The sequence below is a fragment of the Odocoileus virginianus genome, chromosome 16 (assembly GCF_023699985.2).
Source record: "Odocoileus virginianus isolate 20LAN1187 ecotype Illinois chromosome 16, Ovbor_1.2, whole genome shotgun sequence".
In the NCBI taxonomy this organism is placed as follows: domain Eukaryota; kingdom Metazoa; phylum Chordata; class Mammalia; order Artiodactyla; family Cervidae; genus Odocoileus; species Odocoileus virginianus.
This window is the reverse complement of record NC_069689.1, coordinates 30,321,079-30,347,530: the sequence shown is the minus strand read 5'-3', so window position 1 is coordinate 30,347,530 and position 26,452 is coordinate 30,321,079. Positions and strand designations below refer to the sequence as shown.

General features: G+C 37.6%; 1 protein-coding gene across 2 annotated transcripts in view; it reads right to left on the bottom strand.

Annotated features, from left to right (window-relative positions):
* BAZ1A (bromodomain adjacent to zinc finger domain 1A) overlaps nucleotides 1-26,452 on the bottom strand; it is an 84,439-nt gene that overhangs the window by 41,747 nt on the left and 16,240 nt on the right. For both annotated transcript variants that reach the window (XM_020870549.2, XM_020870550.2), the window contains 2 exons: nucleotides 3,125-3,268; nucleotides 1,391-1,492 (listed from right to left, as the gene is read on the bottom strand). In XM_020870549.2, the coding sequence (XP_020726208.2) occupies nucleotides 1,391-1,492; nucleotides 3,125-3,268 (246 nt within the window). The remainder of the gene's footprint in view (nucleotides 1-1,390; nucleotides 1,493-3,124; nucleotides 3,269-26,452) is intronic.

Below are 26,452 nucleotides of genomic sequence, written 5' to 3'. Positions count from 1 at the left end.
TGGAAAAACCACAGCCTTGACTAGACGGACCTTTGTTGGCAAAGTAGTGTCTCTGCTTTTTATTTATTTATTTTTTGTCTCTGCTTTTTAATATGCTGTCTAGGTTGGTCATAACTTTCCTTCCAAGGAGCAAGTGTCTTTTAATTTCATGGCTGCAGTCACCATCTGCAGTGATTTTGGAGCCCAAATAAATAAAGTCTGACACTGTTTCCACTGTTTCCCCATTTATTTGCCATGAAGTGATGGGACCAGATGCCATGATCTTAGTTTTCTGAATGTTGTGCTCACATAGTACTACATAAATCAACATTCAAATGGATATTGTGAACAGAAGTGAACATGGGTTTTATCAAATTATAAAATATTTTGTATTTAAACTTCATATGGCAGCCAGCAAATTCATGAGATTAAAATTAAAGAGTGAGAATGATTAAAACTAAAAATACACTGTTTTTCATTTTCCTTAGGCTCCAAATTAAAAAACAGCAAGCGCCAACAGTACCATCACCATACACAGAAGACAAAAAAATAAACATACAAGTATTTCTAGAAAGGTTCTGGATAGAAAGCAAATATTTCAATTGAATTTAATGTATTCCTTTCCAGAAAAAGCTATGTTAAAAGTTTCTATGAGTAAACAAACAATATAGGAGTTCTTAAGTAATGGCCCTCCCCAAAATACGTATTTTTCCCTAAACTATAGGAAGGACTACATGAAAAAAAAGCCTGAAAAAGGAGCCCAGCACCATATACTAGCTGAGAGTAATTATCTTTTGACTGTTAACTAAATACACTAGTCCTCAAGAAATGTATTGTTCTACATGGCACCTATTAGCCATATTTTTTTATAAATAAAATTAAAATAAAAACTTCAATTCTGCACTATTACTAACCACACTTCCATCATACTAGACAGCACACATATAACCTTTCTGTCACTGAAGGAAATCCTCCTTGTCAGAGCTACTCTATCACAGTAAGGCTACCTTACAGGAATATTACTATTTCTTTATTATAGGTATAGTATTATCATTTGATGCTAACAAAGAGCTGCAAGTCAATTAAGTCTTCTATTATCAAGCATAACTTTCCCATCTTATAATCTCTGGTTCACCAATTAAGAAGAAAACGAGTTAATAAGACCATAACCAAGATCTAGCAGAATTATATTCAAAGTATAAGTCAAAAATTAAATAGAAAAGTGAAAAATATTAAATAGGGGATTACATTATATAAAAAACATATCTTGAGCTAAAAGCAAAAAAAGGAAAAAACTCAGTAATGAACAGGGAAAATTTTGGTCATCTCAACTATACTATTCATTGGTCCATAAACTGAACAATATAATTATTCTACTTTAAACCAGCATAGAGAAGATATGGAATTTTACCTGATTTGTGTTGCCTTAACAATAGCACACTCATACAATTCTTTTTTAGTGGGTTGCACCTTGTACTTGAATAATAAGGGATCAATTGCATCTTTTTTCTTTCTAAAAAAAAGCAAAGATATGAATAAGTTAATAATTTGGTTAGAAACAAGATATTTTAAATGAAATCTAGTTTTGAAAAACATACTATAACAGAATTGAATGCATTTAGCTTTTAATTATGATTTTATAAGTTACTGATATGCCTATTTTATTAGCCAAAATAGTACAAAGCGCTATTTTATGTTAGATAGGTACTTTAATTGCTCATTCAATAAGTTTTCCTTGAGTGAAGAAATTAACTACAGATAAATAAGCAGAATACCCAGTTCAGACAAATTTATAAACAGACAAATAGCTCTGGATTTACTTCTTCTTGGATTTACTTTCTTCTTCATAGCTACTGGATTTACTTTCTTCTTCTTAGCTATGTAATCCAAGAGCAAAAGTGAGACAATATAGTTTACCTTGTTTCAAGAACTAGCAAAGGGTTACACATTTAATTCCCACCCCCACCAATTTCTCATTTTTTCCTCCCTTTGAGGGTACATTCATTCATTCATCTATCCATCCATTCACTAAATAGTTAAGAGCATACCCTGTGCCAAATACCAATAAAGATTAAGGATTCGGTGGTGAGCAAAACAGAAACACAGTAAGGAGACACACAGAATACACAACAGGGTAGGGGTGAGCTGCTATGAAGGGGATGAGTACAGAGTGAAAGGTCCCCATCTCATATAGGGTGTGATCCCCAATAAATGGACCCGGGAGGCCTTCCAAAAAGTTGACAGGTAAGCAGAGATCTGAAAGAAATGAGTGAGCAACTCATGAGAAAAACCTTGGGGATATGAGTTTTTAAAGTAAGAGAGAAAGAGTGTGTAAAGGTCCTGACAGAGAAGCATGCATGGTTTGCACAAGAAGCAGAATAAACAGTGAGAAAAAAAAGAAGGCCCAGTCAGAGAGGTGAAAGCTCATGGTGATGGGGTCACCAGGAAGGGCTTTAAATTTTACTCTGAGTAAAGACACCAGAGGATTCTGAATACTGGTGTGATGATGATTTAACATTTCTGAAGGATTATCTTGGCTGTGAACAGGGGGATAGAATGAAAACAGGGATATCAGTGGGAAAACTGCAATACAATAGACTGAGGAGAAAAAAATGTTGGCAGGACAGAATAAGGTAGTAGAGAGAAATGGTTAGATTCTAGACAAGCTGCCTCTAGAATGCCAGTGTATATGTGAAGGGGATGTAAGTGGAGGTTATAGAGAAAAAAATGATATGAAAGGATGATAAAGAGAAGCATAGGGCAATGAAAGTAAGATACAAAGTGATACAAATATAGTACACACACTGCAGAGTCAATCTATATGGATTTATATGACCCTCTGAGAACACTTAGCTGACCAAAACTGTCAACTGACTGAATTTCAGAGTTCGTTTCTTTACTTTATGCATTATAAAGTGAAACATAAAGCTCAGAAAGTTACAGTTTCTTTAAAGTTACTTCAATGGGTTACCAGTACCCAATCTGACATACATACATAATATATACATTTGTTTATTTATTTAAGCTGTGTGTGGCTTGTGGGAACTTATTTCCCCAACCAGGGACTGAACCTGGGCCCCTGTCAGTGAAAATGTGGACAGCCAAAGAATTCATACATTTCAAAAGCTGATAAAAAATCACTTACCCATTTTGAAAAGAACTGTTTTGTGTTTCTGAATCATCACTATCACTGATGATAATAGTCTCTCCATCTATACTGCTGACATGTCCATTAGCAAAACCATTTTGGTGTGATGGAGGGAGGACTTCCAAAATCCTGCACTGTAATCTGAAAGGAAATGAGACATTTAAAAACATAAATCATTTGATATTTTATAATCAAACATTTCAGAGCAATCTATTTTGAACAAGTAAAAAGCAATTTTGTAGAAACTATGGCTGATTAATATAATCAATTTAGTACAAAAGAAAGCCATCAATTTAAGAAACAGCCAATTTAAGTAAAGGTTAGCTACAATTTAAAACAATACAAACTTATTTTAAAAGTCAGTCTATCAAGATTCTTAGCAATTATATTTATCACTAAAGTTTAGAAAATCAAATATTGCATAATATCTCATTACACAGATTGGTATTATGAGAATTTTTTTAAAGCATTCAATATTTTAAATTCTGAAATTCTGATCATAACCTTTCTCATAGTAACATTTATTGTGATTTCTAATCTCTGGAAAGCTTCCTACTCACTAACTCTACCCTACTTTGGCTTCCGTTACCTCTGCCTGCTGTATCTGGATTTTATGGGCTGCAATTTCAGACTCACTCACCACAACTGAAATATTCCTCAATCTCATTTTTACTGTGCCAATTTTCAATTGATAAGTAATTTAAACTTGGTATAGCCCTACAATTGAACATTATTCAGCAAAAAATAGGAATGAAATACTGATACATGCTATAGTATGGATGAACCTTTAAAACATTATGGTAAATTAAAGAAACAAGACTGAAAAGGTCATATAATATATGATCCCATTTATATGAAACATTCAGAACAGGGAAAGTAGATGAGTGGTTGCAAGGAACCTGAAGGTAAAGGGGAATAAGGGAGAAGGTGAAAGAGGAGCATAATTGGCAGTGACTGCTGAGTATAGGCTTCCTTTGCAGAGTGTTAAAAATGTTCTAAAATTAGTTTGTAGTGATAGTTGTACAATTCTATAAATATACTAAAAGCCACTGAACTATATACTTTAAATGGGTGACTTTTATAGTATGTGAAATATATCCTAAGTTACTAAAAAACAAAAGTCACAAGCAATAGCAAGGTATAGGTGGTGCAGACAGTAAAGAATCTGCCAGCAGTGCAGAAGACCTGGGTTCAATTCCTGGGTTGGGAAGATCTCCTGGAGAAGGAAATGGCAACCCACTCCAGTATTCTTGTCTGGAAAATCCCACGGACAGAGGAGCCTGGCGGGCTGCAGTCCATGGGGTGGCAAAGAGTCGAACACAACTGAGCGGCTAACACACACTAACTGAAAAAAAGAGAGAGCACTTCTGGAATTTTATCTATGGCCCCTCTACAGGTCTCAGGCAATCCAGGGTATTAACTAACTAAGAATATGTGAGACACATATACACCTACCAATGGGATCAATTCCTAGTCTCTGAGAAACAGTGGCTCAAAATTAGACAGTCTACTCACTGTATCATTCATTTAGTTATCCCATACCATAAACAAATTTTGATACATTGTGGGCATTTTTAAAGCTGCCTGTTCACTCAACCCTCCTCTTCCAGGAACTTCATTCCCTCCATATTCCACTTGTATTAATAATAGAGCTGACATGCTTCCACAAGACCCTGGCCAGAGTCAGTTGCTACCCAGTGGGTACTTTTTTGCTGAGTCAATCTATCTTTTCCAAGATTTAAATATTTGCAATCAAGAAAGTAAAAATCAGCTCCTCTCCCATCACGGAATCTGTATGTTGTAAAATTCCAGGGCTGCCAGCAGCCATGTTTTCTGCCATGTGCAACAGGTCACTGTGCAGTGAGAAGAGAGGAGAGACGGCAAGGGTTCCAGAGGCAATTCGTTCTCTTGTTCCTGCTGCACCTCGCCCAGTCTCAAGTTTACTTATTATCTTTCCTTTGATCCTATACACTGATAATTTGGCCTTTTGCCTACATTTTCAAAGTAAAGTGTTGTATTTATAGTCAAAACAGAAGCATACAATTCCAGAAAGACAATCAGTATATTTAGAGCTGACTCATTTTGGGAAGCTGATTGAAGTTTACAAGATAACTGAACTTATTTTCATTAGTGTACATTTTAGCATATGCTTGCTTATATTCTCCTTTAGGAGAACATCTTAAGTATCCCCAACAAAAACTAGTATTGACATTTGTTGTTGTTTCATCACTAAATCATGTCTGACTCTTTTGCGACCCCATAGATTATAGCCCACCAGGCTCTTCTGTCCATGAGATTTCCCAGGGAAGAATACTGGAGTGGGTTGGCAGAGGAAATCAAGACCATGGATTCCCTGCTAGGAATTCTGCACTATACACAAATAGAAGAAAACAACTGGTTCCACAGAACCCTGAAGTTTAAGAATCAATAAAATATAGACTAGGTGGGTAAATACAAAACCCTTAAGCATTTTATCTTCTTCCCTCAATTCATTTCAAGCATCATATATGACTCCTTACTAATCTACTTCTAAATAAGAATTGAGGAAAGACTCAAATTATTAAAACCAGAAGTATAAGGTGGAAAAGATTATAAGAGAATACCATGAATTGTAGGCTAACAAACTGGATAACCTACATGAAATGGATTATGTTCTTAGCAACATACAAATTGACTTAAGAAGAAGTAGAAAATCTAAATCGATCTGTAACTATTAGGAGGGCTGAATCAGTAATCAAAAACGTCCCAACAAAGAAATGTACAGGACCAGATGGTTTCACTGGTAGGTTCTACCAAACTTTTAAAGAATTAATACCAAGTCTTCTCAAAATCTTCCAAAACACTGAAAAGGAGAGAACAGTTCTTAACTTATTTCCTAAGGCCAGCATTACCCTGATACACAAACCAGACAAAAAAAAAAAAAACAAAAGAAACCTTAAAACTAAAAATAAAACAAAAACCAAACTACTTCAAAAATGGGCCAAGGCTCTAAACAGACATTTCTCAAAAAAGGATACAAATGGCCAATAAGCACATGAAAAAATGCTCGCATCATTAGTCATAAAGGAAATGAAAAATCAAAACTGCAATGAGATACCATTTCATACCCACTAAGATGGCTATTATTTAAAAAAAAGAAAGTATTGAGAAGGATAGAGAAACTGGAACCCTTATACACTAGTGGTGGGAATGTAAACTGATGCAGCTGCTATGGAAAACAATATGACAGTTACTAAAAAATTAGAGAATTATCATATGACCCAGCAATTCCCCTTCCCAGCACACCCCAAAGAACTGAAAATAGGAACTCAACAGATACTTGTACACCAATGTTCATAGTGACATTATTCACAACAGCCAAAAGACAGAAACAACTCAAGTATCTATCAACAAATGAACAGATTAAAAAACGCAGTATATACATATACAATGGAATAGTATTCAGCTGTAAAAAGGGATAAAATTCTGACATTACAACACAGATGAACCTTGGAAACATTATGCTCAGTGAAATAAGCCAAACACAAAACACCAATTTCTTTTTTTAGTGGTTTTCGCCATACACTGACATGAATCAGCCATGGATTTACATGTGTTCCCCATCCCAACCCCCACTCCCGCCTCCCTCTCCATCCCATCCCTCTGGGTCTTCCCAGTGCACCAGCCCTGAGCACTTGTCTCATGCATCCAACCTGGGCTGGTTATCTGAAAAAACCAAATATTAAAAAAAACAAAAACCAAATATTTTATGACTTCACTTATTTAAGTAGGCAAATTCACAGAGACTTAAAGTACAATAAAGGTTACCAGGGGCAGAAAGGAGGGAGAAATGGGGAGTTATTGCTTAATGGGTACAGAGTTTCTGTTTGGGATGATGAAAAAGTTCTTGAAATAGTAGTGATGGTTACACAACACTGTGAATGTATTTAATGTCACTTAGCTATACACTTAGAAATGATTACAATGGTAAAGTTTATGTTTATTTACAACAACTAAGAAAAAAAACCAAACTTTTTCTTTGTCCCAACAGTAAAGCTGAAGAAGGCCCAATTACCAAGCCTACCAAGCCAATGGAAATAGTGTCAAAAGAACTGCAGGTCAACTTTCATCACTGGCTGATAGAAACAAACCAGTGTTTCTAAAGAGGAACATCTACAGGAAATTATGTAGTCTGATGGTTAAAAAGTTCTGTAATTTAAGTGACATGAACTGCACAAAAATAAGCAATAATCAAATGGAACCAACTTTGAAGGGCCTAGATATGACATGCAGGGATCATACAGCTCAGAGTAACAGGAGGTGATAAAGGAGGCTTTTCATGAACCTGCAACAAGCTTCTTTAAACTAGAAAAAGAGGTGGTTTTCATTTGGCAGAGTCTAGGTACGTGCCCCTCAGAGAAGGCAATGGCAACCCACTCCACTATTCTTGCCTGGAGAATCCCAGGGACAGCGGAGCCTGGTGGGCTGCTGTCTAAAGGGTCGCACAGAGTCAGACATGACTGAAGTGACCTAACAGCAGCAGCAGCAGCAGGTATGTGCCCCTAAGTGGCAGGAGTGGCTGCCATCAGAGAAAAAACAAATGCATCTATGCTGGGCACAGGGACAGTTGGTGTGGTGCCTAAATGGTCTGACAGCCCACTGAAGGGAACAGTCTATGATTCCTGTGGGGCCCACAGAGCTACAGTAATTTAAGAGCTAATTAATTTAAAACTAACAGAAAATTAACAGACAGAAATACAATTCCCTAGCAAAGAAATAAGGGAGAAGGAAATCAATACAGCTTTATAGAGACGTTGCTTCAGTTAAGTTCAGTTGCTCAGTTGTGTCTGACTCTTTGCGACCCCATGAACCGCAGCACACCAGGCCTCCCTGTCCATCACCAACTCCTGGAGTTTACCCAAACTCATGTCCATCGAGTAGGTGACGCCATCCACCATCTCATCCTCTGTTGTCCCCTTCTCCTCCTGCCCTCAATCATTCCCAGCATCAGGGTCTTTTCAAATGAGTCAGCTCTTTGCATCAAGTGGCCTAAGTATTGGAGTTTCAGCTTTAGCATCAGTCCTTCCAATGAACATTCAGGACTGATTTCCTTTAGGATGGACTGGATGGATCTCCTTGCAGTCCAAGGGACTCTCAAGAGTCTTCTCCAACACCACAGTTCAAAAGCATCAATTCTTCGGCACTCAGCTTTCTTTACAGTCCAACTCTCACATCCAAACATGACTCCTGGAAAAACCGAAGCCTTGACTAGACGGACCTTTGTTGACAAAGTAATGTCTCTGCTTTTCAATATGCTGTCTATACTGGTCGTAACTTTCCTTCCAAGCAGTAAGCGTCTTTTAATTTCATGGCTGCAGTCACCATCTGCAGTGATTTTGGAACCCCCAAAAATAAAGTCAGCCACTGTTTCTACTGTTTCCCCATCTATTTGCCATGAAGTGATGGGACCAGATGCCATGATCTTAGTTTTCTGAATGTTGAGCTTTAAGCCAACATTTTCACTCTCCTCTTTCACTTACATCAAGAGGTTCTTTAGTTCTTCTTCACTTTCTGCCATAAGGGGGGTGTCATCTGCATATCTGAAGTTATTGATATTTCTCCCAGCAATCTTGATTCCAGCTTGTGATTCCTCCAGCACAGCGTTTCTCATGATGTACTCTGTATATAAGTTAAATAAGCAGGGTGACAATATACAGCCTTGATGTACTCCTTTTCCTATTTGGAACCAGTCTGTTGTTCCATGTCCAGTTCTAAGTGTTGCTTCCTGACCTGCATACAGGTTTCTCAAGAGGCAGGTCAGGTGGTCTGGTATTCCCATCTCTTTAAGAATTTTCCACAGTTTATTGTGATCCACACAGTCAAAGGCTTTGGCATTGTCAATAAAGCAGAAATATGATATTTTTCTGGAACTCTCTTGCTTTTTTGATGATCCAGCGGATGTTGGCAATTTGATCTCTGGTTCCTCTGCCTTTTCTAAAACCAGCTTGAACAGCTGGAAGTTCACGGTTCACGTACAGCTGAAGCCTGGCTTGGAGATATTTAAGCATTACTTTACTAGTGTGTGAAATGAGTGCAACTGTGAGGTAGTTTGAGCATGCTTTGGCATGGCCTTTCTTTGGGAATGGAATGAATACTGATCTTTTCCAGTCCTGTGGCCACTGCTGAGTCTTCCAAGAGACATTGCTTATAATGTAGTAAATGTTTTATATATAAATTATACTAGTTACTATCAGTGCTACTATAACTTCGCACCACACCCAAACCATAGGTCAAGTTTTGCTAATCTAATCAAGGCTGTGCCTCTCATTGGTGCCTGTCTAAACTTCAGTTAACTGTAAGAAGTCAAGTCAAGTGTTCTAATAGATTTCCAAAGAGACTCTCTTTCAAATTCACTTGCTGTAATTTCTTAGTTCTAGGGAGTTTAAACCCCCAAAAGATTGGGGTTTAAAAAACAGTTAAAGCATCATGAATTAAGACCCAGTTAGTGGGCCTTGGGGAGAAGGCAATGGCACCCCACTCCAGTACTCTTGCCTGGAAAATCCCATGGACGGAGGAGCCTGGTGGGCTGCCATCTGTGGGATTGCACAGAGTCAGACATGACTGAGCGACTTCACTTTCACTTTTCACTTTCATGCACTGGAGAAGGAAATGGCAACCCACTCCAGTGTTCTTGCCTGGAGAATCCCAGGGACGGCAGAGCCGGGTGGGCTGCTGTCTATGGGGTCGCACAGAGTCGGACACGACTGACGTGACCTAGCAGCAACAGCAGCAGTGGGTCTTGGAGAGTACGGCAACTCTAAAATCATGCTCCATTATTTGAGGACAGAGTAGAGGATGACAGGGACAGGGCACCCTGGTAGGCAGCCATCTATGGGGTCACACAGAGTCAGACATGACTGAAGCGACTTAGCAGCAGCAGCAGAGAATGACAATCAAAAGATGGCCCTTATTATTACTAGAGCTCCTGTGTGCCAGATAAGTACATAATTGATACAAAGTTCTCTCCTCGTATCAACTCCTCAAGGGACACATTTTTCAGAAGATGAAATTCAGAGTCAGAGAAGTTAAATCATTTGCTTATAGTCACACAACCAATAATGGTATGATGTGACTCTGAAGCCCATATATCTTCTAATCTTCCACTCTACTACTGGAGGTAAGGGGAACACAACACTATGTTGACACAAGAGTAGTTCAGAGCTTTAAGCCCAAGTAGTCAAGAGGCACTTCTGGAGCCTCTCCAAAACACATTTCAAACTTAAAACATGTTTCAGAATGAAAGCAAGTCTGTGGAACAGCAGCAAGCACAGGATGAGGATATAGCAGAAGTTAGTCATATATTTCTAATAGTGACCAGCTAAAATGGAAACAGTCTTTTATTAGAATATTCTGGAATGGTATATGTCTTCCCCCACAAAAGTTGTTTTTGTTTTAATAGTCATTTAATAATAGTTATAGTTCAATTTGGGGCTTCCCATGTGGTACTAGTGGTAAAGAACATGTCTGCCAATGCAGGAGACATAAGAAATGTAGATTCGATCCCTGGGTTGGGAAGATACCCTGAAGGAGGGCATGGCAACCACTCCAGTATTGTTGCCTGGAAATCCCAAGGGCAGAGGAACCTGGCGGGCTATAGTTCATGGGTCACAGAGTCAGACATGACGGAAGCAACTTTGCACACATGCATGCACATAGTTCAATTTATACCCCCAAACACAAATTAATTAATATAAAAGTAAATTCTAGAATTGAAACATGCATTTACAAGGCATTTGGGTAGAAGATAAATAATTAACAGCAAAAGAAAAGATGACTAGAAACCTGGGGAGACCTGCTTGACATAAAAGATTGCCCTTCTCTGTTTGGGTCTCTAAAAATGGAAAATGCTGAACTGATGGCATGCTTCACACCTGCTTACCTGTGCTACCTTTTATTTCCTTGAAATACAGGTGCCAAGAACATTTATTTTTAAAATGTTGTGCTTGAATAATTACTGCAAGTTTATAGGTAGAAACAGAGTAAAACCTGCTTAATTTGAAGTTTAGAGTTTAAAAAAACTCAAGGTTAAGTGATACCTCATTTTAAGTGGAGGAAACTAGACCACTCAACAAGTTTGCTGCTTCAAACAAAAAGACTGTGAATTATGTTGATTACCTGTCAGTGGGGAAGACAGGTCAGGAAAGGTTGCTTTGTTTGTAATCTCTCACTTTTTAGACAAATTGATCAGAGCAGCTCAAAGAATGTTTCATCCTGAACTGCTCTGAGACTCTTTGTGGACCTGAGAACCACATCTTATTATTTCTCCAATTGGCATTTGACTTATTATAAGCCTAAATATCCTAAGACAACTAGAATCATTAGATTCTTACTAAAGACTAAATCTTTTACTAAAAGATATATATAGCGAATAAAAATCTCTAGAAAGAAAAATTCTAGATTTAAGATATGGGCTATATCCTATGTATCTCTAAAGTTTCAAACACTTGGATATTAGCAATATACTGTTTAAACTCTTTAGTATTCAAAATTATCATGTTAAAGCCACATGATTAAGCTTGGTTGAAGTATCAGTCAAATTAATGAAAGTCTCACCAAAATACTTTATACAAAATTCCAACTAGTGTATTCAAGTTAATAGGTATTCAAGGTGTTTGTGGGCTCAGCTTTATGCTGATGCCAACAAAAATGATAACCTTGTGAGGAGGAAAGACCAACATATGCAGATCAGAAAAAACAAAACATTAAACATAATGAAAAGCCATGACAGACTCAGCAGCAAGTCACGTCAGTTTCAAAATGATAGTAGTACTTTAGAGCACTTAACTTGGCCTCAGTGTGAGGGATGGATAGGCACGGAAGAGTAGCAGGCCTTCGTGCCTTTCCTCTATCTTACTGCCATCCTGAACAAAGAAAACAACGTCACAACCTTGGGATGAAAGAGCAGGACGCAGGAAAAAGCCTGGGTTCCTGACAACTTTGTGGACCTGCCTTCACACTACAGCTTCTGCACCTGGTTCTATGTGAGACGGAAATTCTATTTTGTTAATGCACTAATATTTGTCCTGTTATAGGCACACAAGTCAAATACCAGCTGATAAGGAAAAGTGATATGAGCAATCCATCAGGTATTCTATTTATTAAACAATAATCAGTTTATAACTTGACATATGTTAAATTTATTTTGAGTCAGAGTACTGTATTCTTCAATTCAGCCAAAAAAGCTGAGTTAAGATTTTCAAACTGGAAAGTTACCTTGTCATTGGCAATACAGATTTTTCAAGTCAGATTTGTTCCAGAAAACAAAGTCTGAAGTAGGAAAATAAGTTTAACAACCTCTGATTTGTGGGTATGGCATAAAAGAGCAATATGAGAGATCCTTACAGCGACAGAAATATTCTGTACCATGATATAGTAATGTCAATATCCTGGTTGTGATACTGCACCAGTGGGGGAAATTCTGTATTATTCTGAATTATTTTACAACATCATGTGATTCAACAGTTATATCAAAATAGAAAGTTTAGTTTAAAAATGCAAATGATAAACATTAGGAAAATATTAACTCCAATTAAAAGCATTCATTCCACATCATAGGGGAAAAATCAGTAAAAGATGGAAGAAATATATATGTATCACTAAAAAGCTACAATAAAGAATGACCCTGTAGTTTTGGCAGGACAGCCATACAGTTCAATAGAAGGGAGTTCAGAGATAGACCCCAAATTCCATTTACATTCATAGTCTGGAAGGCGTAAAATTATGAGGACAGAAAAGAGATCGCTGGTTGCCTGAGTCTAGAAGATGGAAGTAAAGGCTGACTACAAAGAGGCACAAATACCAGTGCAGGGGGCAGGGGTTCGATCCACGGTCAGGGGAACTAAGATCCATGCGGTCAGTAACAAGAGGCACAAAGAAATAGTAAAAATGTTTTATATCTTACTGGGATGGATTACACAACTATGCATCAAAAGTCAGAACTATACACTAAAAAGGATAAATTTTATCAGAAGAAAGTAAGGTACCTTGAAAGTGAAAGTCTCTCAGTCGTGTCTGACTCTTTGCGACCCCATGGACTATACAGTTCATGGAATTCTCCAGGCCTGAATACTGGAGTGGATAGCCTTTTCCTTCTCCAGAGGATCTTCCCAACCCAGGGATTGAACCCAGGTCTCCCGCATTGCAGGTGGATTCTTTACCAGCTGAGCCACAAGGGAAGCCCAATGTACCTTAATTAAAATTAATTAGTTTACTACTTAGCATAAAGTCCTATCTGAATGTAAGTTATTCATTTTATTCTTTAACGTAAAAGAATAGAATTTGTTTTCATTTCAACATTACAACAATTCATCTTAAAATCCCTGTTTTTCATAGAAAGAAGTTCAATATATTGGTGTTCTTACAACTTGAGATAGCCAAATCAATCAAAATCAGATGACTTCTGTCTATAAAAATACAGTGTATAAAAAATTACAAGAATTTGCAAAGAGATTTTTATATAACAAACTAAGATGACAAAATTATACTTTTACTCCCTGCATTCTCAGATTCTTTGAGCTAGACGCTCAAACAAAATAATCTGAATACTTTTTGTTATCCTTATGGTCAATAAGCATTTTTAATATGATAACAATGAAATCAACATGCTGAATCACTAAGAAGTAGATAAAGAAAAATACAAACACATCTTTATAAAGATAAAAGGTAAACATCAGCCCATCTAGTGCTAATCACAGGAAATTATTAATGAAGTACTAAATTAATTTGACATTACAGTACCTTTTATTTGGAATGTGAAGTCAAGTGGGCCTTAGGAAGGAAGCATCACTACCAATAAAGTTAGTGCAGGTAACAGAATTCCAGTTGAGCTATTTCAAATCCTAAAAGATGATGCTGTGAAAGTGCTGCACTCAACATGCCAGCAAATTTGGAAAACTCAGCATTGGACATAGGACTGGAAAAGTTCAGTTTTCCTTCCAATCCCAAAGAAAGGCAATGCCAAAGAATGCTCAAACTACCACACAATCGCACTCACCTCACACACTAGTAAAGTAATGCTCAAAATTCCCCAAGCCAGGCTTCAACAGTATGCGAACCATAAACTTCCAGATGTTCAAGCTGGATTTAGAAAAGCCAGAGGAACCAGAGATCAAACTGCCAACATCCGTTGGATCATCGAAAAAGCAAGAGAGTTCCAGAAAAACATCTATTTCTGTTTATTGACTATGCCAAAGCCTTTGACTGTGTGGATCACATCAAACTCTGGAAAATTCTTAAAGAGATGGGAATACCAGACCACCTGACCTGCCTCTTGAGAAATGTGGATGCAGGTCAGGAAGCAACAGTTAGAACTGGACATGGAACAACAGACTGGTTCCAAATGGGGAAGGGAGTACGTCAAGGCTGCATATTGTCACCCTGCTTATTTAACTTATATGCAGAGTACATCATGAGAAATGCTGGGCTGGATGAAGGACAAGCTGGAATCAAGATTGCCAGGAGAAATATCAATAACTTCAGATATGCAGATGACACCACCCTTATGGTAGAAAATGAAGAACTAAACAGCCTCTTGATGAAAGTGAAAGCGGAGAGTGAAAAAGTTGGCTCAAAACTCAACATTCAGAAAACTAAGATCATGGCATCTGGTCCCATCACTTCATGGCAAATAGATGGGGAAACAGTGGAAACAGTGGCTGACTTTATTTTTGGGGGCTCCAAAATCACTGCAGATGGTGACTGCAGCCATGAAATTAAAAGACGCTTGCTCCTTGGAACAAAAGGTGCAACCAACCTAGATAGCATATTGAAAAGCAGAGACATTACTTTGCCAACAAAGGTCTATCTAGTCAAAGCTATGGTTTTTCCAGTAGTCATGTATGGATGTGAGAGTTGGACTATAAAGACAGCTGAGCGCCGAAGAATTGATGCTTTTGAAACGTGGTGTTGGAGAAGACTCTTCAGAGTCCCTTGGACTGCAAGGAAATCCACCCAGTCCATCCTAAAGGAGATCAGTCCTGGGTGTCCATTGGAAGGACTGATGCTGAAGCTGAAACTCCAATGCTTTGGCCACCTGATGCGAAGAACTGACTCTCTGAAAAGACCCTGATGCTGGGAAAGATTGAAGGCAGGAGGAGAAGGGGATGACAGAGGATGAGATGGTTGGATGGCATCACCGACTCAATGGACATGAGTTTGCGTGAACTCCATGAGTTGGCGATGGACAGGGAGGCTTGGTATGCTGCAGTTCATGGGGTTGCAAAGAGTTGGACACAACTGAGTGAATGAATTGAACTGGATTGACATGTACCACCATATAAGCTTAAAGCATATAACATGCTGGTTTGATTCACATATATAGTGAAATGATTACCACAATAGGTTCAGCTAACATTCAGCATCTCATTTAACACCCAGCGTTTCATAAGTAAAAAAAAAAGAAAATTCTTCTTGTGATGAGAATTTTTGGATTTACTTTTAACAGCTTTCCTGTATATCATAGAGCAGTGTTAACCATAGTCATCATGTTGTACATTATATCCCTAGTACTTACTCCTTCCCTCTATGTCCTCTTAATGCATTTATCTTATTCAATCCTTCATTAGTCACTCATATGTATTTTGCTTATCTTTGCCCTAAAAATTCTATTCCTACTACCAACAGGCTATATAATGCTAAGAGAACAATAAGTACTAACGCTTTTCTGACACTTGATTAATCACTTGCATCTAACACAGTGATTTTCAGATAATTGAATTTAAGTGACTAAAACAAAAAATGACTCAAAATTATTCCATCAAGTTTTATTTTCTTTACAGCACTCATCAGTATCTGAAATTATCCTGATTTGTGTTTCTCTCTCTTGTACTTGAATGTAAGTCACTAGTCCTTGTCTTACTCACTACCCTCTTTCCAATACCTACAACAGCACTGAGCACGCAATGTTCAATAAATGAATTACAAAAAATTTGGCTTTGTATAATACTAAATCAGAATATTCCCTATCACCACTAAGGAAAAGTCATAAACTGTTGTATTTTTCATCCCTTGAAATTGTGCCAAAAGACAGAAAAACAATACATAAATAAAAATTCTATTTTTCCCCATGTTTGCAGTTACTTTCACCTTTTGTTGCCACTCAACAGCCTTCTTTCATCTGCAAGCAAAATATTTGAAAAGAAGAAAGCTTATATAGCCAGAATGCAGAAGTAAAATCATTAAGGCACCTTGATAAGTACAATGGTTAAAAATAAAACAGAAGAACCTGTTTAAATGCAGGAGGTTTTTTCGTTTTGAATCAACAATCATAAAACAGTTAATTTTCAGACATTCAACAATATGGATCAGTCTTAAGAGTAAATGATAAAAAGCTTAAGCTAACCACATCATATACAATCCTATGCTGCTTCCACACTTTGACAGAATTATAAAATGCTCAAGTAAAATGAAAAGTAAATAGTAATCAATAAGTACATTCAATTTATAATCTTTCAACCCTGCTTAAGGGCTCTCGTTTAGTATTTTTTTCACATTCATTCCTACAGAGAACTGTCTGCGCTTGATAACATCATGGCTTGTGACCGTAGGCAAGTTTCAGTTAGTTAACCTCTGTGCATGAACTCCTCAACCATAAAATGAGCAAATGGGCACCTATCACATGTGGCTGCTGTGGGAATTAAATAAGATAGTCTAAGTTAAAAGTTTAGAACACTGCCTGGCATATAGTAAGCGCTCAAAAGCTTACTGGCATTGCCATCATCTCCTAAAATGTCATACAGTGACCTCTGAAGAACAGTGACTATGATGTAAGAAGATCAGTGACTGGCTACAAGAAAAGGTGAGTCATCGCAGCTGGCAGTGCTTATCTCTGACAAGAACAGGAAGGACCTACCATCACTGAGTGCTTTATGAGCCAGGCACTCTGCTGGGCGCCAAAAACTATTAACCACGTGACGGACTATTGCAGTTACGGCCCCCACAGCCTTGGTCCCCTCCCACGTTAACTCTTGATTTGCTCATGTGACTTGCTTTGGTCTATGACACTAGCAAACACGGAGCAAGCTGAGGCTTGATATGTGCTTGCACACTGCCTTCTCTTGCTGCTGGGAACTCTATTCCTACCCCGGGAACAAGTTTGGATTAGCCTCCTGATAAGAGGCCACAAGAAAATACCCACCCCGGGCTGAGGCCCCAGACAGGTAAGGCCAGAGTAAGCAATTTAGACAATTTAGCTCCAGATAATAACATTCCAGTCAACTAGGAAACATGAGAATGTTTATTGATTTATGCCACTAAGTTTTGGGGATGGCTTGCTATGCAGCAAAAGCTAACCAAATACAACCTCTATACGAATGGAGACACTGTTTTACAGATGAGCAAAGAAGATTCCCAGCACTAGTAACTCAGGTTGGTTCCAAAAGCTCCCCCCCATCCCCCCCACAAAGCCACCTCTTTATGCTGTACTCTAAGGTTCCAGATTAAAAGAGGATCTCTGGAAACTTTATTCTGTAACCCTTTTTAAAGCAATAAGTAATGTTTCCTCTATACCAGCAGTCAGCACACTATGGTCAAAGGGCCAGATTCAACTCACTGCCTGTTTTGTGTGGTTTATGAGCCAAGAATGGTTTTTACATTTTAAAATGGCTTAAAATAAAAATAAGAATACTTTGTGACACATGAAACTAATATGAAATTCAAATTTCAGTGTCCATAAATAATTACTAGAACAGAGCCATGCTCACGTATATATTATCTATGGCTGCTTTTGCACTATCACAGCAGGGTTGGCTGGCTGTGTTGGAGACCATATGGACATCGAAGTCTATCTATTTCCTATCTGGCTCTTTATTTTTAAAAAAGGTGTCCCAATATCTGCTCAGAATTACTCTCTTGGCATATGTTTTTAAGTTAAACAAAGGACCTTGCCTAGCATTTAGTGATGAGTAGACTTTTTTTTGTACTTTTATCACCCCTTTTCCATTCACTGGAAATTATTTGAGCTTATGCCATTTCTCTAGGTTCTTTTATTTTTGGATAATCTCTGAATTGGTCTAAGAAAGACAGATAACTTGGAACCACTGTGATCTTATATTGGCCAAATAGAACAGACCATACAGGAAGCAGAAGATGATGTAGGAGAGAGATTTTACTCAGAAGGCCTCTGATTTCCCAGACCTGAGCCTGTGTAACAGCCACATAGAAATGGACTTCCCTTTTATTCCTAACAGATTTCAGGGCAGAAGTAGCTATAACCTCCTCTCTTTTGTGAGATTCGTCTCCAAGATTCTCTGACCACAGTGAACTAAGAACTTCAGGACTACTACTATTCTACTGACATCCTGCTGCTAATCGATTAAACAAGACATGAAGTGAAATAAACACTGATTTCCTTTTATATAAGAAAAGAGGTGACCTCAATTTACTTGCCATCTCCCATTTTTATCACCTGTCTTACTATAAGTAAGATTCCCTTGATAAAGATCATAAGTCCTGGTGGAGACTCAGCTGACTCTTAGACTTTGCATTAGCACAAGGGATTAATAAAGAAACTGCCACAGATACCAACCACCCTTGGAGAAGGGCATGGCAGCCCACTCCAGTATTTTTACTTGGAGAATCCCATAGACAGAGGAACCTGGCAGGTTCATAGGGTCATAAAGAGTTGGACACAACTGAAGTGACTTAGCAAGCACACACGCACCAACTACCCGCCTCCAATATTTACCAAAGACTTTTGAGAGGCATTAGACAGATTCTCCTAATGGCCAATGCAAATGGGAAGGTCCTTAGAACACTGAAGAAAATGAATACGTGTGCATGATCAGCCCAAACTTAACTGAACTATTTTGTTAAACATCAGGCAGTTGAGTCCATACAGAAAATTTACAACAGAAGTTTTATACGTTACTTGAATTAAACATGTTTAGAAAAACAAATTCATTTATCTTTGTGACTACTTAATAGGGACTTTTAGGGTATAAAAAGTATTTCCCAGGATGGCCTCTCAATTTACATTATTATAGAAGTAAATAAGAATTCTAAATATTAACTGCAACAATACAGCAGTCAGGCTGTAAGTCTGGGTCTCTGGTATATACAATAATATACACCTAAAGAATTCCAAAGAAAGAACAGCTGTCCGAAATAGTCTTTTTTCCCCTATTAATAATTATATCATCAACATACTAGGGTCATCAGCAATTAAAGACTGAAACATCAATTTGGGGATTATCCTTAGGACTCTGATTGCCTAAGAATCAGGAACTTTGACCTTAAAAGGGTAGCAGAGTAAGCTGACCAATAGAAAGCCTTTATCTGAAAGAACTATAATCAATTCAACTGATATACGTTGTTAAAATTTATATACTATGGACTTCCGTGGTGGTCCAGTGATTAAGACTGCACTTCCACTGCAGGGGGTATGGGTTCTATCCCTGGTCAGGGCAGTTTCGAATGCTGCATGGTGTGCCCGGAAAAAGTTATACACTCTATCTTAGCACCTAAATAAGAAGCCTTCCCCCTCAATCTTTTCTGCTAATTTTTATTTTTCTCTGTCTTCAAATTTCTAGTCAAACAACCCTTTTCCGAAAACTTCTCCTTGGATTAATATCATCTGGATCCAGTCACTGATATCCGAGCACATATTGTTTAAATCAAAATAACTATATTGTTCCTTACTTACACCTTTTATGTTCCTCTTATCACCTCAATATATTTAGTATTTCCCTTTGTCCTAATATTAATGTATTTTAATTAATTATGATTCACTAATAGCATTTAGGTTAGCAGTACAAAAAAGAGCTCAAAGATAAAAAGTTCATTTTCTCATTTCCAATTCTAATATATAATAAGTACCTACTCTCTATATTTTAGGTTTATGTGCTAATTTTCTCTTACTTCATTAGACTAAAGTGTTTGAAGCAACCCACCAATGCAACATAGAAAGCCAGAGGGAATACACCTTGATAGTTGAATAGATAAGCGTTCAAGGAGCTAGGTGGTTGGTCCCTATTTCATGCCAAAATTGATATCAGTTTGTAAGATTAAAAGGAATTTCAAAATTTTCATTTTGCAAGGCAGTTCTAAAAACAATACTAAACTATAGTCTCTTATGCTTAATTAGAGAACATTTCAAAATGTTAAATTTAAATAGTATGGGGATAGTATTTGGAAAATCTAGTTACAGGGGAAACCCTTTGGTGCAAATCCAATTCTGCTTTTGTACTGATTTAACCTACACTGGAGCAAAGGTCTGTCATTAAGTCATAGATCACAGATTATGTGAAAGAAAATGCAGGTCATTATTTTCAAAGAGCAAATTCACACAAGGTTTAACAAACAAAATAACTTTCTCCACCCTCAGAAAAAGCAATATTCCAATTAAGCTTTTTAAACAGTTTAGCTAGTTTATGCAAAAATCAGTTAGAAACGATGTGCATGGTTTTCTAATATAAGAAGTTATCCAAACCATTACTAACCGAAAAAGTTATTTTTTTTTTTTTAATTTAGTGTTGCATACAAAAAACCCCCAAAAAACTGTGCACTATATTTTTGACTGTGGTTACCCCTGAAAGGAGCACTTGGGAAATGTACTCCAGGCCTTCACCTTTTACTTTTCTCTGCTACGTGTGAATTTTTATAGGGAAAAAAAACAAATTTTTAAAAAATGAGAAAGTTCAGTCTTAAAACTCAGAGCATAACTTTTTAAAATTTAAAGACCATGTTTTTTTAGAGCAGTTTTAGATTCACAGCAAAACTGAAAGGAAGACACAAAAAGCTCCCATATACTACTTGCCCCAACCCATGAACAACCTCCTCCTCTTTCAGCACCCCACACCAGAGAAGTAACACTTGCTATAATCAATGCACCTACACTGCCCATCATTATCACCCGAAGTTCAGAGTTACGAAGTTTCACGCTTGGTGCCATACAGTCTACGGGTTTGGACAAATATGTCCATTATTATAGCACCACCGATTATTTTTACTGCCTCAAACATCCTCCAAGTTCAACCTATTCATCTCCCTTTCACCCTTCTCAACTCCTGGCAACCACTATCTTTTTCACATTTTACCTTTTCTAGAAAGTCATATTGTTGGAATCCTACCATATGTATCCTTTTCAGATTGGCTTCACTTAGTAATTTGCATTTAAGGTTCATTCATGTCTTTTCAAACTCGAAGGCTCATTTCTTTCTAGCACTGAATTAATATTCCATTGTCTGGATGTGCTGCCATTTATTTACCCATTCACTGACTAAAGGATATTTTGGTGCTTTCAACTTTTGGCAATTATTAACAAAGCTGCTAAAGACAATTATGTGCAGGTTCTATGTAGACATAAATTTTCAACTCCTTTAGGTAAATACCAACATGAAAATAATCTTTCAAAGGTTCTGAGTCACCCATCAATATCATGAGAATTAAAATGAAAGCATCTAGCACACTGCCATTCTGCAATGTCTTCAAACTTTACCAAAGTATATACTGAGCCAGGTCAGCATGTTTTGGAGTTAATGTTTAGTCCATCTCCTCCTTTGTTATAAGGTGCCATTTCTTGCTGCTGTCAGTATATCTACTTTTAGAAGTACCTTCTCACATCTGTTGCTTCACATTTCCTATGAATCTTTCAGCTCCCAGAACATCTTGACTGTGCTCGTAAAATATCTGAAAACAAGCTGCCCAAAGCCTACTTTAACTGAAAAAAATTACCAAATATAAAATTATAATTCTGACTCATTTTAAAAAATTCTTTCAAACTCTATAGTTCTTTCTTTACACTGAACGATGACTCAACAGTCCAAAATGGTTATTTGTTGTGTGATTTCTACCTCCTTTTTCCTAATTTAATTCTCTAGTTCTAGGGTTTAGGTAGAAAAGATGGGTTTATCATGCAAGAATTTGAGCTCTAGCTCACCATCCTCCCAACCTTTCATCAAGGTGGTTAAAAAAAAAAGTTGATAAAGTTAGTAGAAACTTGGATGTCTTGAAATCTGCTTGTATAGCATTTTAAATCTGCTTGTGTAGTATTTTTAGAAGATAACATTAAAATGTGGGATGACTGTCTTCAAAAACAAACAACTATGTCTTCTAAGACACTGAAATTCTTAACTGTGGGGTTTCCTTTCAGAGTTGTAACGGAAATTTGATTTCGAGTTACAGTGTCCCAGGCGCCTACTGTAGCCTCACATCACTACTAGCATGTGCCAACAAACAAAACTAAAACAATAAAACTACATGACTCTCTATAACCTAAAGGGGTGGGATGGGGTGGGAGGTAGGAGGGAGGTTCAAGAGGGAGGGGACATATGGATACTTATGGCTGATTCACACTGATGTATGGCAGAAGTCAACACAATACTGTAAAGAAATTATCTTTCAATTAAAAATAAATTTAAAAACACAACTGCATGGCCACCAATAAACACATTCAAATGCTAGCAAGACAATTACAGCAAAGGCAGTATTATATTAATATAGCTTTTAAAAATTCACATTTATTAGGCCATTTTATCCCATGAGGCAACCCTGTAAGTCAAGGGTCCATTTAACACACGAAAAAAAGACAGAAACTTAAGAGTTTAAATCACTTGCACAGACGAATGGATGAGGAAGCTGTGGTACATATACACCATGGAATATTACTCAGCCATTAAAAAGAATTCATTTGAATCAGTTCTAATGAGATGGATGAAACTGGAGCCCATTATACAGAGCGAAGTAAGCCAGAAAGATAAAGACCATTACAGTATACTAACACATATATATGGAATTTAGAAAGATGGTAACGATAACCCTATATGCAAAACAGAAAAAGAGACTCAGATGTATAGAACAGACTTGTGGACTCTGGGAGAAGGCGAGGGTGGGATGTTTCAAGAGAACAGCATCGAAACATGTACATTATCTAGGGTGAAACAGATCACCAGCCCAGGTTGGGTGCATGAGACAAGTGCTCGGGCCTGGTGCACTGGGAAGACCCAGAGGGATCGGGTGGAGAGGGAGGTGGGAGGGGGGACCGGGATGGGGAATACATGTAAATCCATGGCTAATTCATTTCAATGTATGACAAAAACCACTGCAATGATGTAAAGTACTTAGCCTCCAACTAATAAAAATAAATGGGAAATAAATAAATAAATAAATAAATAAATAAATAAAAATAAATCACTTGCACAGAACCATGCAGCTAATCACAAATGGCAGAATCCAAAACCAAGGACACAGTGATACAGAGAAAGAAATAATTTTGTAAGTCAGGCCTATCTGAATTTAAATCCTGCCATTTATGACTTGTAAGATTGGAATGGACGGTCCATGACTCTGCTTTGTACACTGCTTAATCTCCAGTGTCTGGAACAGTGTAAGTAAATAGCAGGTATCAGTAAATATATGTTAAAAAAATTATCCCGCCACTGCCCAAAATCACAACTTCTTTGGATCTATTTCCTCATCTGTAAATGGAAACCGTAAGTCCCTGCTTCATATCTGCTGATACAATGTACATACAAACATCTGGTAGTTATTTAAGAATTCACAGAGACCTGACTGTCTGGTGGTTTTTTCACAAGACCACCCATCCCCTCACTTCTCACAAAAGCTCCAAGGAAGGAGCAGAAAACACATTTCAGCATGACTGGCAGGCAAGCTGGTGGTAATGCAGATGGGCGTATAAAGAACGAAACTGGTGCGGCTCAGTCAGGTAGCCTGCTGTTCTCTTTATCTAACACAGAAATGACAAAGGATCTTCTAGAAGAATCTGTCAGCTTGATTGCTAATTTCAAAACAGAAAGTTCCAGTGTGGAGGGAAGCACCTAATCTATAAGATGCAAAAAAGAAAGGAGGGAGGGATATCTAAAGATAAAGAAGACAATAAGAATACTGAAGTGAGGAGATACAGAGTACCCATACTGAAATAATTCAGCCTAAGAAGGGGCCCATCCACTTCTCTGTAACGTAGCATGCTCTTTCAAGTAAATCTAATTCTGATGGATGAAGAGGTCTTTAGGACCACTGTTAAATTCTGCCAACAGATAGAAACAAAAGGTAGATGCTTTGACACAAAAGCTTAAAAGCAAAGGGAAATGGTGCTGCAAATGGTACCATCAAGAATATGAAAAGACAACTCAGAAAAAGGGAGCAAATATTTGCAAATCACATATCTGCTAAGGGACTTGTACCCAAAATCACAAAGAACTCTTGGAACTCGGTAATAAAGATAAATAACTCAATATTAAAATGGGCAAAGGACCAGAGTAGACATTTCACCAAAGAAAATACGCAAATGACCAATAAGTATATAAAATGATGCTCAACATTATCAGCCACTAAGGAAGTGCAAATCAAAACTACAAAGAGAAACCACTTCACACCCACTAGGATGGCAAAATAAAACAGATGGACAACGTCCATCTGCAAACAAATGGATAAAGAAGTTGTGGTACATATACACAATGGAATATTACTCAGCTATAAAAAAGAATGCATTTGAGTCAGTTCTAATGAGGTGGATTAAACTGTAGCCTATTACACAGAATGAAGTAAGTCAGAAAGAGAAACACAGTATATTAAATATATACTTAATACTGTATATATTTAATACAGCTTATTAAAGCACATATATGTAATTTAGAGAGACAGTAATGACAACCCTATATGCAAGACAGCAAAAGAGACACAGGTTTTTAGACTCGGTGGGAGAAGGCGCAGGTGGGATGATTTGAGAGAATAGAACTGAAATATGTATATTACCATAAGTAAAATAGATGACCAGTGCAAGTTTGAAGCATGAAACAGGGCACTCAAAGCCAGGGTTCTGGGACAACTCAGAGGGACAGGGTGGGAAGGGAAGTGGAAGGGGTGTTGAGGATGCAGAGGACACATGAGCACCTGTGGCTGATTCATGTCGATGTATGGCAAAAACCACCACAATACTGTAAACTAATTAGCCTCCAATTAAACTAATTAATTTTTTTTAAAATAAATTAAAAAAAACAGATTTACAATAATAAATAAACATGTATGGCTTGGTGAGGATGTGGACAAACTGAACACTCATACATTGCTAGCAGGAATGTAAAATGATGAATCTGCTTAGAAAAGCCGGAAGATGCCTTAAATGCTAAAGATAGAGCTACCATATGACTTAGCAATTCTACTTCTATGTATACACCCAAGAAAACTGTAAACATATGTCCACACAGAAACTTGTACAGGAATGCTTGTAACAACATTACTTATAATTGTCCAAAAGTGGAAATGACTCAAATTTATCTATCCATTGATGAATGGATAAACAAAATGTGATAGATCCATACAGCAGAATTTATTAATAAAGAGAAATAAAATACAGATACATACTACAACTCAGATGAATCTGAAAAACATTACACTAAGTGAAAGAAACCAAACAGAAAAGAAAGGTATACACTTTATGATTCCATGTACATGAAATATCCTGAACAGACAAACCCACAGGGACGGGAAAGAGATCAGTGGTTGCCAGGGGCGGAGGGAAAACGCAGTTGGGAGGGCCTGTTCATTGGTACAGGATTTACCGGGGTTATGAAAATATGCTGGAATTAGATCACGGAAACAGTCACATAACTAAAACCCACTGGGTTCTACACTGGGTGAATGTTACAGTGTGTGAATCTTATATCTCAATAAACTTTAAAAGCAAAGGTGGATAAAAATATATGTACTGTGGAAGAAAATTCTCCTAACATCACACTCTTAACTTTCAGAGTGGCAAGTGGGAGTAGGAACACAGATCTCATACTGTGGATCCTATGGATCCCCATGAAGATAGTGAGTGTCTGCTATTTCTCAGCCACTGGGAGAAATCCATTGAATTCTCCAACTAAGTCCCCTAAGGATAAGCCTCAAGACACAATTAGGTACAAAGGCCACAGGAGCCTGCAGTTCAAGTCAATGGAGATACTGAGGAAACTCCATGTGACACTTCTCTCATCACTGAAGCTAGGTTTGCCCTAGCCCACCCAGAGGACACCAGAGCCTTACCACTAGCATCATCTCAAAACTGAATTCAAAGGCTTTCTTGGTGGCTCACTGGTGAAGAATCCTCCTGCCAATGTAGGAGACACGGGCACAAGTAACAAATACATGTTACTGTTCGGGCGCCAAGTCGTAGCCGACTCTTTTCGACCCAATGGACTGCAGCACACCAGGCTTTTCCCTTAAATTTCATGGAGTTTGTCCAAGTTCATGAGCATAATAAATAGATGGGGGTGGTACAATTCCAACCAAAGGAAATTTAGTCAAGTTCAATATATATTAAATTTTTTAAACTGAAATTTAAGTGAAAAA